This window comes from Mobula hypostoma, chromosome 10, assembly GCF_963921235.1.
Source record: "Mobula hypostoma chromosome 10, sMobHyp1.1, whole genome shotgun sequence".
In the NCBI taxonomy this organism is placed as follows: domain Eukaryota; kingdom Metazoa; phylum Chordata; class Chondrichthyes; order Myliobatiformes; family Myliobatidae; genus Mobula; species Mobula hypostoma.
The window spans coordinates 46,807,735-46,824,746 of record NC_086106.1 but is presented as its reverse complement, the minus strand read 5'-3'; the positions used below and the strand labels follow the sequence as shown (position 1 = coordinate 46,824,746).

The 17,012-nt window shown below is 44.4% G+C and overlaps 1 protein-coding gene across 6 annotated transcripts in view; it reads right to left on the bottom strand.

The window, feature by feature from the left end:
* Window positions 1-388: 388 nt before the first annotated feature.
* Window positions 389-17,012, bottom strand: part of LOC134352884 (sodium/hydrogen exchanger 2-like) — a 426,743-nt gene continuing 410,119 nt past the window's right edge. For 5 of the 6 annotated variants that reach the window (XM_063060448.1, XM_063060454.1, XM_063060452.1 and 2 more), the window contains exons 11-12: window positions 14,618-14,681; window positions 389-1,109 (exon numbers count right to left, since the gene is read on the bottom strand). In XM_063060448.1, the coding sequence (XP_062916518.1) occupies window positions 748-1,109; window positions 14,618-14,681 (426 nt within the window). In that variant the 3' untranslated portion in view covers window positions 389-747. The remainder of the gene's footprint in view (window positions 1,110-14,617; window positions 14,682-17,012) is intronic. The other variant, XM_063060451.1, reaches the window with a different exon arrangement.

Sequence of the window (17,012 nt, the reverse complement as noted above, 5' to 3'; positions counted from 1 at the left end):
GAGGAGAGGGGGTGAGAGGGGAAACACAGAGAGGGGGAGAGGGTGGGAGAGAGGGAGAGTGGGAGAGTAGGAGAGAGGGAGAGACACAGAGGGGGATGAGGGGGAGAGAGGGGAACACAGAGAGGGGAAACACAGAGAGGGGGAGAGAGGGAGAGTGGGAGAGATGGGGAGACACAGAGGGGTATGAGGGGGAGAGGGGGTGAGAGGGGAAACACAGAGAGGGGGAGAGGGTGGGAGAGGGGGAGGAGGGAGAGAAGGGAAACAGAGAGGGGGAGAGGGTGGGAGAGAGGGAGAGTGGGAGAGTGGGAGAGAGGGAGAGACACAGAGGGGGATGAGGGGGAGAGAGGGGAAACACAGAGAGGGGAAACACGGAGAGGGGGAGGGGGGAGAGAGGGAGAGGGGGAGAGTGGGAGAGAGGGAGAGACACAGAGGGGGATGAGGGGGAGAGAGGGGAACACAGAGAGGGGAAACATGGAGAGGGGGAGAGAGGGAGGGGGAGATTGGGAGAGATGGGGAGACACAGAGGGGGATGAGGGGGAGAGGGGGTGAGAGGGGAAACACAGAGAGGGGAGGGGGAGAGGGTGGGAGAGGGGGAGGAGGGGGAGAGGGGGAGAGGGGGAGATGAAAGGACACTAATCCATTATTTGCAAATAGTGTAATGTGATACTGGAAAAAAACAGAGAGAAAACAACTGTTTCTAAGGTAAGCTTGACTCCCTCCAACTCCTGAATCAATGTTACATGCTTTCTATTCATCCTGTATTGTCTCTCCATCACTGATTTGTTCAGAAAACTGTCGCATTAATGGAGGCGCATGGGACAGTCTCCTACTAATGCTGGTTTCTCTCTGTGACAATCCATTTTCAGTTGTAGTTGGAGGAGCAAATCTAATCTTTAATTTTAGCTCAGACTTCTTGGTTTCATTGTTAGTTTCGTTCGGTTCCCTTCCTTTCAGATTCATATCTTTTTCCTCGGAACTCTGTAGGTGCTCCGAATCCTCCTCATTGATCCACTCTGTGGAGCTTGGCTGCTGAGGTGTCACTGAAATGGACCTGGGTAACTTTGGGCGTGGATCTTCAGAACGGTTTTTACTGCCTCCATATCCACCAACTGCACATAGAAGACACAAAAGGCATTGAGAAACCTTAACATAATGAATTTCCTACAGTGAAGTTTCAATGCTGGTTCTAAACCGCTTAGCAGATACTGTCTCGGTTTCTCTTCTTGCTCTGTGGCAAGTCCCTGCAATGTCCATCGGCCTTGCAAAGTTGCTGTGCAAATAGATAGGATGATTAAGAAGGCGTATGGAATGTTGGCCTTCATTCATCAGGGCATTGAGCTGAAGGACCATGAGGTGGTGTTACAGATCTATAAAGTCCCGATTCGATCACACTTGGAATATTGTGCTCGGTTCTGGTCACCTCGTTATAGGAAGAATGTAGAAGTTTTCGAGAGAGTGCAGAGGAGATTTAACAGGCTGCTGCCTGGATCAGAGAGCATGTCTAATGAGAAGAGGTTGAGTGTTTTTTTCTTTGGAGCACTGGTGTTTGGGAAGTGACTTGATTGAGGTATACAAGATGAGAAGAGGTATAAATCGAGTGGACAGCTAGAGGCTTTTTCCAAGGGCAGAAATGGCTGATACCAGTGGGCGTAATTTTAAGGTGAATGGAGGGAAGTATAGAGAGAGATGTCGGAGGTAAGTTTTATTACACAGAGTGTGATTGTAGAGGCAGATACATTTAAGAAACTCTGAGGATGACAGAACAATGGTGGGCTATGTGGTGAGGAAGAATTAGATTAATCTTACAAATGGCATAACATGTAAGCCAACTCCACGCCACATTGAGGTGACCCACTGTCATTGCCTTGAGTCTGTTCTTCTCACACAAAATTGGAATAGTTTAGATCAGCATCTTGATTGACATGGACAAGTTGAGCCAAACAACTGTTTTCATGTGGTATTAGTCTATGACATTATGCAGGGGAAAGACTGAGAGGAGTGGAAGCTGTCTGTCCAAGTCAACCAGATAGGAACTGATGGTGCTTCTGTGATCTGGACATATGATGGCATTGTGAGAAGCTGCCAAGAGTCTAAAATGATACAGGGGTTTTATTGTTTCATAGAAACATAGAAAACCTACAGCACAATACAGGCCCTTCAGCCCACAAAGCTGTGCCAAACAAGTACTTACTTTAGTAATTACCCAGGGTTACTCATAGCCCTCTATTTTTCTAAGCTCCATGTACCTATCCAGGAGTCTCTTAAAAGACCCTATCATATCTGCCTCCACCACCGTCATCGGCAGCCCATTCCAAGCACTCTCCACTCTCTGTATAAAAAAATTTACCCCTGACATTTCCTCTGTACCTACTTCCAAGCACCTTAAACCTGTGCCCTCTTGTGGCAACCATTTCAGCCCTGGGAGATAGTCAGCCTCTGACTATCCACAAGATCAATGCCTTGAAACAAGTTATTTTCCATTGAAACATCCTAGTAGAAACACAGTGAAGGTGGGAGAGATTGGGATTAAAAAGGGATGTTTGAGGAGTGATAGAATGTGCAGGGAAAAGAGGAAGAGAAAAACAAACAGATAGAGAGAGATGGAGATGGACATAAAAAAAGAGAAAGGACGAAAGGGTTTTCTTGTCTTAGATGATGGTCCACAATACAATACGCTGCTCACAGGGGCCAAATGTGAAAGAGATAGGACAAAAATCTGTAACCCACATATTAGGAAGACAAGCAGTTCTAGTTCTTCGGAATTACCTTCACTGCGATCTGCAGCCTACAATTTCCCTTTAAGCAACGTATATTGGTGACAAGTGTTCACTCCCAGAAGAGGTCTATTTGGCACGTTATCTAAAACTTTGACAATCTCCTGTAGATGTGTGCTGGAGAGTATATTGATTGATTACATCATGGATGCAACACTAATGCCCTTGAATGGAAAAGTAGTGGACGTGGCCCTGTCCATCATGGGTAAAGCCCTCACCACTACTGAGCACATCTACACAGGGAAGCAGCATCCATCATCAAGGACCCCCACCACCCAGGCCGTGTTCTCTTCTCGCTGCCACCATCAGGAAGGAGGTACAGGAGCCTCAGGGCCCACACCACCAGGAACAGTTATTACCACTTAACCATCAGATTGTTGAGCCAGAGAGGATAACTTCACACTGCTCCACTTGTCCCATCACTGCACTGTTCCCAATTAACTAGACTCACTTTCAAGAACTCTTCATCTCATGTTCGCAATATTTATTGTTTGTTTGTTTGTTGTTATTATTTTTTCTCTTTTTTGTTTGCACAGCTTGGTGTTTCTTTTTGCACATTGGGTGCTTGTCCATCCTTTTGGGTGCAGTCTTTCATATGTTCTATTGTGTTTCTTTTATTTACTGCAAATGTCCACAAGGAAATGAATCTCAGGGTTGTATATGGTGATATATATGCACTTTATGTTGGAACAATCCTAATCTCTACCCTGTACAACAACACTAGAACACCTTGCACTAAAATAGTCATATTTTTTGGTTTAAATTGAGCTCTTTGTATAAGTTAATAGAAGCTATGTTTGTTTTTCTTGTGAATGTCGTATGTTTAATGCTACGTGATGTGATGCTTCTGCGCATCATTTTTCTTTGCACTGGTGTGTACATTTAGTTGTGCGTATGATAATAATCTTCACTTTGTGTTATTATCCATGCTAAGTCAATTTACAGCGTATGTAGCACTCAATCCGTAGAAATACATCTGATAATGCTCCTAAGGCAGTTTTAAAATAGGTTTAACGCCAAGCCATTTTAGCAGAAATTTGTTGAGATGCCTAGTCAAAGACCCAAGTTCAGGTAGCCTACTGCTCCTCTGTTCCATTTCTATCTCCACCTGATCGAGTCAATTCCATTAACCTGTTCCTTTCCCCTCCATCACCCCTCCCACCTGCTTATCACCCATATGCTATTCTTGGTCGCCAGCCCCACTGTTCCCATGTGTCCTCCACACCTCCCTCACCTGATTCCATGCTCCGCCTTCCTCTCCTATAATTTGCAGCCCCCATCACCGTCCAGCCTTCTCTCACTACTTCCACTCCTCCCTTCTCCATCTGCCTGTCATCCTTCTCACACAGATCTACCTATCGCTTGCCACCCATTCCCCACCTCTTTCTACTGACTACCTCTTCCCTATCCTTCAATCTGGATGAAGGGTCTCCACCAGAGCCAGCTATGGAGGACTGTCTATATTCCTCCATAGATGCTGCCTGACCTGCTGAGTTACTCCAGCAGATGCAGTCTTTGAGTAGATTCTACTGAGCTGGCAGCTTTGCTTCCAGCAGTAATTTCCACATGTCTGCGTCCTTTTTGCAACTTCCCAGCTTTCCATCTGTGAGTCATCTGCTTACCAAGAAACCCACTCACTATCCATGAATGGTTCAGACTTGCACAATCATTCTGCCTACACCTTGCTCAATTTAGATACTTTCATACTTCAGGAGACAAGAAAAACAATGTCCCTGACAGATACTTTATAATGATAGTTAATTAATTGTGTGAGTGTTGCTCTTACTGAGTGGGAGCTAGCCTGAGTTTAAGCAATTCAATGAAGCCAACAACATTAACTCTTGACTTACTGTCACTTCCTTAGTATGTAAAGCAGTCTTAATAATGACAGGCTGTGGCTGAAGACCACCACTACAGCAGGGTCTAACCCTTCATTAAGTCTGTCTATTTCATCTGTAGAGCATTATTAGACTCTTAAAAATAATAACAATTAGAAATAAGAGGTGTGGGGAACTACTGAGTGCACTAACCACCAAGATATCGATTGGCCTTGAGCTGTAAAGGGAACTTACGGCAAGAAAGGCTTTTACGATCTGCTGTAGGAGCTCAGCACTCCAGGCAGCATCTATAGAAAAAAGTACAGTCGATGTTTTGGCCTGAGACCCTTTGGCAGGACCCTCGATGTTTCAGAGTCCTGCCGAAGGGTTTCGGCCTGAAACGTTCACCGTTTATTTTTTTCCATAGATGCTGCCTGGTCTGTTGAATTCCTCCAGCATTTTACAGGTGTAAGGCCCCAGGAGGCAGCATGACCTTACACGATGTACAACTAGAAATTCAACCACACCATGCTTTTCGTCAGCGGTATGAGACTGAAATTTATTTATTTCTTTTTCGAATCAGCAATAGTGACCATATTTGGGTTGTATCGTGTCACAATGGAAAGACAATGGCACCTTTTTGGTGTGTGTCAGCTTTGCCCTCCCACCAGGACATCCACGTGAAAAGCACATGAAATATTTGAATTAAGAGTAGAAACAGGCCACTCAGACCATGAATGCAGCTAACTGCGTTCAGTGAGACCATGTCTTATCTTATTCTCCACCACCCTCTCTGAACCCAGAGATCGCAAGTCCATTCCTCTGAATTATCAACCCAGATGCCCCCTTCTTCTGATCTTCAACTCCTTCCATTCTGGAATCTTGTCCCTGATCTCTCCAACCTAGCTTGGAAGTAATTTCTCAGTCCTTCAGTGCCATTGAAGTACCCTACCTATTAGTTCTGTGAGAGGACCTGCACTAAGTGTTCTGCAAACAATCACCTGCTCAAGAGCAATTGGAGTTGAGCGATCAATCCAGCCGTACCAGAAACACCAAGATTCTAGAAATAATGCGAATAAAATGAAAGTGGAATAAAAGTTTTTTTTTCACCATTTTTCTCAGACGGTTCAAAATTTTACCTGAAGAGAATGGGCTCCTGGATATTGGGTCACTTCAACGTGTGATTAGGTTCCCTGGGACTACATGCCAGAGAACTTCAGCAAGATTGTTCTTGATTCTGTCTGCTGTCCAGCAATTGAATAGAGTAACAAATTCTCTGGCAAAAACCCGTCAACAACTTTTGAGTTCAGATAAAGGCTGGAACCGAAGTTCCAAAGTTGTGGTTATGTTTATACAGGTCAATGCCGATCCTGTCCCTCTTTTCCCTGTACCTGCAACACTTATTCCTTCCCAGTAACACCTCTTCCCTATGACACATGTCCATTACCCCCTCCACACCCCCCAAACTCCTCCTTTATTCTCTTTACAATTAAATTACACTGTGAAGATCTTACAGTAGCCAGTTAAATAAGTGGTCCAGAGTCAACATTGGTCCCTGGAGTTGAGAAAGAAATACTTTAGCCACCACACTGTCACATTGTCCTCACCTACTAGATGGATATGTCATCTGCCACCATTAGCTGCAGTTAAAACATGTTCCATTACACTAATCTTTTGATTAGGCAGAGGTACCCTGTGGCCCTGTAGACTACCAATTAACAAAGAGCACAGGAACAGGTGCTTCGGCTGGGATGTCTATGATGATTAGGATGCCAAATGAAATTAATTCCATCTGCCTGCATTTGATCTGCATCTCCCCAATCCCTTTATGTTCAGGTGTCTGTCTAAATGCTATTCTCACACCATCTCCAGCAGAGCATGTCAGGTATCCACCATTCTCTGTGCTAAAGGCTAGATCTGCACATCCCCTTTAAATCAGAATCAGGTTTATTATCACTGGCATGTGACATGAAAGTTGTTAACTTAGCAGCAGCAGTTCAATGCAGTACATAATCCAGCAGAGAGAAAAAATAAGATACAAATAATATTAATAATAAACAAGTAAATCAATTACGTATATTGAATAGATTTAAAAAAACATGGAAAAACAGAAATACTGTATATTTTAAAAAGTGAGGTAGTGTCCAAAGATTCAATGTCCATTTAGGAATCAGTTGGCAGAGGGGAAGAAGCTGTTCCTGAATCGCTGAGTGTGTGCCTTCAGGCTTCTGTACCTCCTGCCCGATGGTAACAGTGAGAAAAGGGCATGCCCAGGGTGCTGGACGTCCTTAATAACAGACGCTGCCTTTCTGAGACATCGCTCCTTGAAGATGTCCTGGGTACTTCATGTAGAAGTTTTTGAGTGTATTTGTTGACATGCCAAATCTCTTCAAACTCCTAATAAAGTATAGCCGCTGCCTTGCCTTCTTTATAACTACATCAATGTGTTGGGACCAGGTTAGATCCTCCAAGATCTTGACACCCAGGAACTTGAAGCTGCTCACTCTCTCCACTTCTGATCTCTCTATGAGGATTGGTAATGTGGCGGGGGGGGGGGGCGCGAATGGTGGTAACCCCATCCCCCGTCGAAATTAAAACCTTAGTATTCAACATTTTTATCCTGGGGAAAATATTCTGACTGTCTATCTTGTCTATGCCTCTCATAATTTTATAAACCTCTGTCAGATCTCCCCTCAGCCTCTGACATTCCAAAGCAAACAACCCAAGTTTGTTTAGCCCCTTCTTACTCTAATCCAGGCAGCCTTCTGCACTCTTTCCAAAGCTTCACCATCCCTACTGCAATCGAATGGCCAGACTAAATACTAAACTTCAAATGCTGCCTAATGCCTAACCAGTTTCACAATCTTCAGCTGCTGGAAATCAATAAACGCACATAATATGCTGGAGGAACTCAGCAGATCGAGCCAGGCAGCGTCTACAGCTGAAATGTGACTTCCTTACTCTCATACTCAGTGCCTCAAAAATGAAGGTAAGTTTGTCATATACCTTGTTTCACCCCATCTACTTGTGTGGCCACTTTCAGAGAACTATGGACTTGACCTCAAAGATCCCTCCTTGTATTAATGCTCGTACAGCTATCCAAGCTGAGAGCACCTCCTGCTTGGCAAGAATTGATTCTCTCATTGCCCTTTAAGGCGACTTATGCCACAGCACAATTGCAGAGTTGTCCCACACAATTTCTGCTAGTTCTATTTTTAATGTATCTGCATGCGCCATGATCTTTGTAGGTGAATAAAAGACGGTGCTGGTCAATTGCCCCATCACAAGAGGTACAAGGTGATTTCTCAAGCTTGCAACCATAGCATCTGCAGGCTGGGTATTACATTTCCACTTCAGGTGCTCTAAATGATAGGTAAATGAATTTCTATGGTCTGTGGTGCATGTTTCCTCACCTGGGGAAAATCCAAACCTATTTTCCAGAAGGGCTAATTACATCAGCTGTTAGTGTAGATCAGTGTCAGGCAGATGGTGTGGTATCATGGAGAGAGGCTATAAAGTCATTGATCATTTCACAATGTACAAATGTGAATCAACCATTGGATCGACATGCATGTAAAATTTAAAAAAATCAAAACCAAACACCCACACCCATTTTTAATAGAAATGGGGAAATGGAGAATAGGCCCAGTTATATTGTTTGCTGCTGAATCGTTTGTTTGTTCTACCTGCAGCTGAGTCGAACGAGCTCACTTTGACTTCAGCAAACTCAGTGGATGGACGGAAATGGATGAGGGAGCTACCAGTGGATCAGTATGAATGCACCACAAGTTTACCAGCAAGAACTCTGTAACCATCTCTTATCCTGCCAGCACTCCCCACTGCCATGGCTATCAAATGATGCTCACAGCAGTGATCTTCACCTCTCAGAGCTACCTCAACACCTTCTTCTCTCTGTCACACACTCCCCTCGTCACCAACCTCCCCATCACCTCTACTCCTCACAAACTCTACTGCTCACCGACCTCCCTTTGTCACCAAACACCCCTCCTCACCAATCTCCTCCTGTCAAAAACCTCCACTCTTCACCAACCTTCCCTCCTCACCAACCTCCACTTGTCACCACCACAACACCATAACTTGATGTTTATTTATTCAACTTTTACGATCTGTACTTTGCTGGCATCATTTACTGCCCATCCCTCAGTTACCTTGAGAAGGTTTGAACCGCCTTCTTGAAGCACTGCATTCCTTGTGGTGAAGGTGCTCCTGGACTTCTTGGTGGGGAGGACATTGCGGGATGTGTGTCCAGAGATCATGGAAGGATGGGGATAATGACTTGTGATTTGATGGAGAACCTGCAGATGGTGGTAATCTCCTGCATGGCTCTCCTTGTCCTTCTCAACAAAAAGATTTGTGAGCTCTCTCGGAGTGGCCTGGGTGAGTAATTGAGGTGCCATTGAGTGCCAGTGTGGAGGGAGTAAAAGTTTATGTTGTGATTGGGGTTGAATGAAATGAATTGTTTCATTCAAGATGGTGTGAAGCTCGTTGAGTGTTGTCAGAACTGAATTCATTCAGGAAAGCAGAGACCATGTTTTCATGCTCCTGACTTGTCCCACACAGAGGGGAGAAGGGCTTTGGACTTCAAAAGGTGGATTACTGGCTGCAGAAAACTCAGCTCCTGATCTTCTTTTGTAGCCACAGGATCAATAGGCTGCTTTAGTTTAGTTTTTAGGTGACAAACTTCTGTAGATTTGTGACGGAGAGTACATTGACTGGTTGCATCATGGCCAGGTTTTGAAACACTAATGTCCTGGAATGGAAATGCCTACAAAAAGTAATGGATACAGCCCAGTCCATCAAGGGCAAAGTCCTCCCCATCAGGAAAGACCTCCACCATCAGGTTATGCTCTTTTCCTGCTGGTACCTGAGCCTCAGAGCCCACACCAAGTTAAGAAACAGCTATCAGGCTTTTGAACCAGAGGGGATAAGTTTAATCAACTTCACTCATTTCATCACTGAACTGTTTCCACAACCTAGGGACTCAACTTTTAACTATCACATGTTCTTAATAATTATTGCTTATTTATTACTATTAATTCTTTGTACATTTGCACAGTTTGTTGTCCTGTGCACTTTAGTTAATTGACCGTGCTGTTGGATTCATTGATTCTATTCTGTTTATTGTATTGACTCTGAATGCTCTCAAGAAAATGAATCTCAGGGCTGTATACGGTGACAGATACTACATATACTTTGATAATAAATTCACTTTGAACTTTGAACTCCCCCCAGATGTCAAAGTTGGTTGTTCAGCAATGGTATTGGGATTGGTTTGCTCTCGTCATGCGTATTGAACACTTCTGTTTGGATGCCATCCAGACACATCACACCATACATTGGTACATCAGAGCAGTAAAGAGAAAAGTGTAGCAGCTGCAGAAAAAGTGCAATGCAGGCAAACAAATAAAGTGCATGGGGTAGACTGGGAGATGAAGAGAGGCCATTTAAGAGTCTGATAACAGTGGGATAGAGGTGTGCTTGGATTTGGCGGTATGTGCTTCATGTCAAGGGTCAGTGGGTTACAGTCACAAAGTCATACAGCACTGAAACAACCCCATCGGCCCCCTCTGTCCAATTAACTGCTTTCAATATGTTCACTTCTATGTCTCCAGTAGATACTCCATAAACGCTGTGAGAATCTCTACCTCCACCATGCTCTCAAGCAGATACTTTGGATTCCAGCCACCTGCTGGGTGAAACAATTCCTCGGTCCTCTGCATTTTGCCAACCAAGAGCACATTGGAGTCAGCAATGCTGCCATCTACCTGCTGAACAGAGCCGATCCCATTTGGATACACAGAGCAGCACTGTGAGATCATGTTTTTTTTTTGTTTTCTAGTGTCTTCAATACCATGCAGCTCTCATTGTTGGGGGAAAGGCTCTGTTCAATGCAGGTTGGCACTTCCATTGTATTCTGGATAATGGATTACCTGACTGGGAGACCACAGTTTGTGCAGCTTCAGAGCTGTGTGTCAGACATGGCTATAGGCAGCACTGGAATTCCACAGGGGACTGTATTGGCTCCCTTCCTGTTTACCCTGTATTCCTCAGGCTTTAGATGCAACACTGAGTCATGTCATCTGCAGAAATTCCCTGGTGACTCAGCAATAGTTGGGTGTCTAAAGGGAGGACGGGAGGATGAATACAGGGCTCTGGTGGAGGACTTTGTCAAATGGTGCAAGCTGAAACATCTGCAGCTCAACATCGGTAAGACAAAGGAGAAGGTGATGGACTTTAGGAAGACTAAGCCTGCATTGTTCCCACGTGGATGTGGTGAGGACCTACAAGTACCTGGGGGTGCACCTGGATGAAAGACTTGAGTGGAGCACCAACACACAGACTGTGTACAAGAAGGGCCAGAGTTGCCTCTACTTCCTGAGACTGAGGTCCTTTGGACTATGCAAGCCTCTCCTTCAAACGTTCTACCAGTCTGCTGTCCCCAGTGCAATCTTCAAGTGCGGTGATGTGCTGGGGCAATGGCATCAACACAGGTGATGCCAACAGGCTCAATAAACTGATTAGAAGAGCTGGCTCTGTTATAGGAGTCAAACTGGACACACTGGAGGCTGTGATGTTTTAGTACTGGACTAAAAGAACTGCACTGCTCTAAAGAGCGCAATATGAGGTCATTCTTACCCTCGGCCATCAGGCTCTATAAATCAGCCATCCCCTCCTGTTAGATTGTTACTAACCTCAGTTTACTAGAGCTCTCTCTGAGCTCTGTTTACCACACACTGATATGGCGGACACTCTGTGCAATACTGTGCAACATCACCATCACATCTTATCTGGACGGTGTTAATATGAGCCCATTGCTGTATAATATTATGGTAATATTTGAGCTACCAACTTATCAGTGTGAACTTGGAAATCTTGTAATCTTTGACTTGTAAATTTTATACATCTTATTTTTAAGGTAACATTTTTATCTTCTTGAAGTCTAATATTTGTATATCTGTGCACTTGTAATGCTACTGTGACACAGTAATGTCCTTTGGGATCAATAAAGTATCTATCTATCTATCTATCCTGTCTGCAGCACTCCAGCTGTCACCTAATCAGTTGTCTGAGTGACTTTGTACTTTGAGGTAGCACAGTGGCTTAGCTATCATAGTCATTACCTCACAGCACCAAAGACCCAGGTTCAATCTTGACCTTGGGTGCTGACTGTGTGGAGGTTGCATGTTCTCCCTGTGACCACCTGCGGTTCTCTGGGTTCTCTGTTTTCCTCCCACATAGGTAGAGTCTGGGGAGCGTTGATGGGAATGTGAAGAGAATAAAAAATGGGATTATATAAGATGAGTGTACACAGGTGGTTAATGGAGGAACGAAGAGATGGTTTCCATGCTGCATCTCCCCAATTCTGTCATCTGCTCCTTGCATTTTGTCCCCCCAAGCCCTGGTGAATGAAAGTAAGTATCCCACATGACACTTTTACTGCTTTATCGACCTGTCCTGCCCCAGTCAGGGATCCGTGGTGCTCTGTTCTCAGTGCACCCTGGGACCAACCAACTCTCTTCTTGTCACATTTCCCTTCCCAGTCCTCCCTTCTGTCACCCTGCAATTCTGTCCCAAGCTTTGTGGCAGTCTAACCATGTAACTCCTTCAGCTCGACTTCCTCGTTTCTTCTTACCATCCTTCCCTGAACCCCACTGCATGCTCCTTTACTTTTGAAACTTTCTGAACCACCATTGCAATGGTTTTACGGAGTCTTTTCATACATACTACTTCATCATTATGTTGAATATGTCCCTCAGATAATTATCCCACCAATCCATCAAACACCGGCAGTCTGGACTCTCTTGTCTACATCCTTCCACTGGCTTAGAGCCACCATCTCACCAGCAGTCTCCTACTCGGCAGCCTGCACTGGGATGTTGATTCTCAGAATGATAATTAAGAGGGAAACCTGTGCTCCTGTGTACCACCAACATAACTCCTCAATGGCATCTTCATTCCCTCCCTGTACATCCCAGGATTTTTTTTCTCATGTCTTGGTCCTGAGTCTTTGCAGACAATTGGGAGGAGTTGTGACTGTAAAGCAGAACTGAACTCACCTATTGAATGCAATAGCCAGGGATAGAGTGAAGGTGACCGCAAGGGAGGGAGTGCTTCGGTTTTCCAAAGAGGCTGCTGAATTTTTGATTGATTATAAAATCTGAACCATGTTACAGGCTCAGTGATCCAGATTTCAAACTGTCAGGCTGATCTCTTCAGTATTATTACAAGCTTAGCCCATGCTTGAAAGATCTGGTCAGATTGGATGAATGGTGGAAGAGTGCCGTCTGCTGCTAATGTCACTCCTGAAACGTGAAGACTCCATCCTGCTTCAGCTAGACATTACATTGGACAGGAATGGTCAATCTATGAACAGTTCTTCACAGAAGGTGCCGGACACTGTTAGGATCCATTTATTGAAACAGAAATTAGGTGGCTAGTGTTCAAAAATATCATAGTGTTTCTAGGTAACATGACACATAATGAACAATAGAACTTGTAAGGACAAGAGGAGTAGATCAAATGAGTCCACAGTATTGTACCAAGAAAAAGATATGAGAAGCCTGCATTACAGCTGGGAGATTAGTGCTCCAGAAAGCAGCGTGTATCATAATTTTCCATAATGGAAAGCTGTGCTGTCTACACATGGGTGCGGAATGTGAGAAGGAAAAACTTATATTTACTTTTATATACTTTTATTTGCAAAAGTTCAGTGAGAATAAAATTTATTTCATGTCTCAAATTTTTTGGGTAGCGATTTTTAGACTGTGTAAGGGTGGATTTTTGTTCACCAAATGCATATAATGTGGTGGTGGGTAACCACCTGGACAGCAAATGTATTGAATGAGGTGGTGGTTAATGTGGTGGGCAATTACCGTGAAAGCAAATGTATATAATGTGGTGCTGTGTAATGTATAGAATGTGCTGATGGGTAATGTGTGGAATGTGGTGGTGGGTAATGTATAGAATGTGCTGCTGGGTTATCACCCGGACAGAAAATGTATAGAATGTGGTGCTGGGTGATGTATAGAATGTGGTGGTGGGTAACGTATAAAATGTGGTGGTGGGCAATCACCTGAACAGCAAATGTTTAGAATGTGGTGGTGGGTAATCACCTGTACAGCAAATGTATAGACTGTGCTGGCGGGTAATGTATGGAATGTGGTGGTGGATAATGTATAGAATGAGGTGGTGGGCAATCACCTGGACAGAAAATGTATGGAATGTGCTGATGGGTAATGTGTGGAATGTGGTGGTGGGTAATGTATAGAATGTGGTGGTGGGTAATCACCCGGACAGCAAATGTATAGAATGTGGTGCTGGGTGATGTATAGAACGTGGTGGTGGGTAACGTATAAAATGTGGTGGTGGACAATCACCTGGACAGCAATTTTATAGAATGTGCTGCTGGGTAATCACCTGAACAGCAAATGTATAGAATATGTTGGTGGGTAATATATGGAATGTGGTGGTGGATAATGTATAGAATGAGGTGGTGGGCAATCACCTGGACAGAAAATGTATGGAATGTCATGCTGGGTAATGTATAGAATGTGGTGGTGGGTAATCACCTGGATAGCAAATGTATGGAATCTGGTGGTGGGTAATCACCTGGCTAGCAAATGTATAGAATGTGGCGGTGGGTAATATATAGAATGTGGTGCTGGGTAATCACCTGGACAGCAAATGTATAGAATGTGCTGGTGGGTAATCACCTGGACAGCAAATATATATAATATGCTGGTGGATAATGTATGGAATGTGGTGGTGGGTAATGTATAGAATGTGGTACTGGGTGATATATAGAATATGGTGCTGTGTAATCACCTGGACAGCAAATGTATAGAATGTGGTGGTGGGTAATGTATGGAATGTGGTGGTGGGTAATGTATAGAATGTGGTGCTGGGTAATCACCTGGACAGCAAGTGATGGGAAAAAAGTGACAAACTCAAATGGGAAAATAATGCAACGTACAGAGAAGTTATTGCAAAAATGATATTGCTTACCTGTAAGTGATCGAGCTAGTTTGCCTTTCTTTTGCGAATCATCAGCTAAGCAAACCGATCTCCTCTGTGGCACAAGGGAATAAAGAGTAACTGATGGGTAAGAGTCCCTGTCTCCCAACATCAGTGACCGATCAGTGTGTGAGCACAGAGCACAGCAGTTTCTACCCAACAGTGGACAGCCCCACACCTACACCAGCCTTCATTAGAGACTTGGGCCCACCGAAGAGAAAGTCCCAGTCTCGTTGCAGCCACGATGCATGGTTACAACCTAAACTGTCAACAACTCCTCTCCCCCTCAGATGCTGCTCGAGCTGCTGATTCCTTTGGCACATTGGTTTTTGCTTACTGGAAGAGCTTTTTGCTTTTTTGCTTTTTTGCTTTTTTGCTTTTTGCCACTTCCTCGTGTGGATATCACAGAGAATCGGTGTGCTGAGCATTGACACATGCTTGATGGAACAGCTGATCAACTCTCCCTTTCAAACAGCGTTCACCCAACAACGTTATTTATTGTCCTTTACTTAACTGCAAGTAGCCTGCAAAGGAGATTACTACTGGTTTCATTGTTACTGGGAAGCAATTAACTTTAAATTAAACTTCCCAATCAGGAGCAATAGTTACATACATTGCTCCAAAATGATCGTACCTTTTACTGAGAGTTTACCATCAAAATGGGCTTCACCGGTCAGTGTTTTTTATCCTTGCTGAAATGGGAGTTAGATGCTGGCCATTCCTGATCCACGTTCTGCTCTGGACTCAGTACTGAGACCAGCCAGTGGGATGTGGCTGTAATGAACTGACCGAGGGGAACGATGGCTTACGCCAGGTTTGACTTGCTCATCCTGGGTTGTTGGATTCAGTTATTCAGCATAGTTGAAAAAAAACTGGAATTAGGTGTCTTATTTTTCTCTTAATTAAACTTAATGGTCTTAATTAATTTTATCACTTGAGTTTATATATACATTTTTTTTCATGTTTTAATTATCTAACTGTTATTATTTTTTATCATTTCAAAGCATCTTCATAGCCTTTAACAAAAGAGCGCTGAAGGGAATGCACACTCAGCGCCCAGTCCCTGGGATCTTATTGCTGCCAGCAATATTGTCTGGAGGGACTTTCACCCCCTGAAAGTATGCATGTCTATGGGAATAATGTGGGTGGCAAGCACAATGAAGGGCAAAATCAGGCATATTCCAGTCCACACAGCTCACTGACTGACCGATCACCAGTCAGGCAGCTACTTGGAAAGTAGGTAGTAAGTTTGACACACAGATATCTCCGGTTGAGAGAAAGCATTGCTTATGTACGCTGAGTAAACTCTTCTCTAATCTTAGCAGGGAAAGTAAAATCACAACAGGCAGCTTCATATATGTGTGAATATCTGCCAATGCAATCTTCCAAAAGCAACACTTCATAACTCATTAGACAAGGTTTCAGGCTGGGGTTTCTTCATTGGGACAAAGTATGCTCAATGAGAGGTTTAGTTATACCTTATCAAATTATGCAGCTTGTCTGGTTGAGCGGGAGTTCCGATTTCTCTTACCAGAGAGGTCAAAAGCTAGAGCAATGTACTTATGTTAGATGGTGGAAGGTCTGCAGGACAGTTCAATAAATCCTTTTACCCGGGGGCTGGGGAGGGACTGCAACTGAGAGGTGGAAACCAATAATTTACAAGTACCTGATGACCACTAGAAATATCATGATTACAGGCTGAGAGCTGGGAACAGGGAACAGGCCAAGAGCTGGGAACAGGGAACAGTCCACAAGCTGGGGACAGGGAACAGGCCAAGATCTGGGAACAGGAAACAGGCCACAAGCTGGGAACAGGGAACAGGCCAAGAGCTGGGAACAGGAAACAGGCCAAGAGTTGGGGACAGGGAACAGGCCAAGAGCTGGGAACAGGGAACAGGCCAAGAGCGGGGGACAGCAAACAGGCCAAGAGCTGGGAGCAGGGAACAGGCCAAGAGCTGGGAACAGCAAACAGGCCAAGAGCTGGGAACAGCAAACAGGCCAAGAGCTGGTGACAGGGAACAGACCGAGAGCTGGGAGCAGGAAGCAGGAAAGAAATTTTAAATAAAAGCAAATGGGCGAAGATGGGAATTCTGCACATCACACATCATTAAGAGCCATTGGGTCATACATTGTACAAGCGAGATCTGAAAAAAGCCAGCAGGGGCAGTCGGGACATCCTCCACATCAGAGACCACTAGGAGCCATTGGTTGTGTATGGAGAGAGAGAAATTTGAAAAAAAAGGCCAGCGGGGCAGTGGGGACATCCTCCACATCAGAGACAACTAGGAGCCATTGGTTGTGTATGGAGAGAGAGAAATTTGAAAAAAAAAGGCAGCGGGGGCTGTTGGGACATACCCAGCATCCTAGCAACACACACAAAATGCTG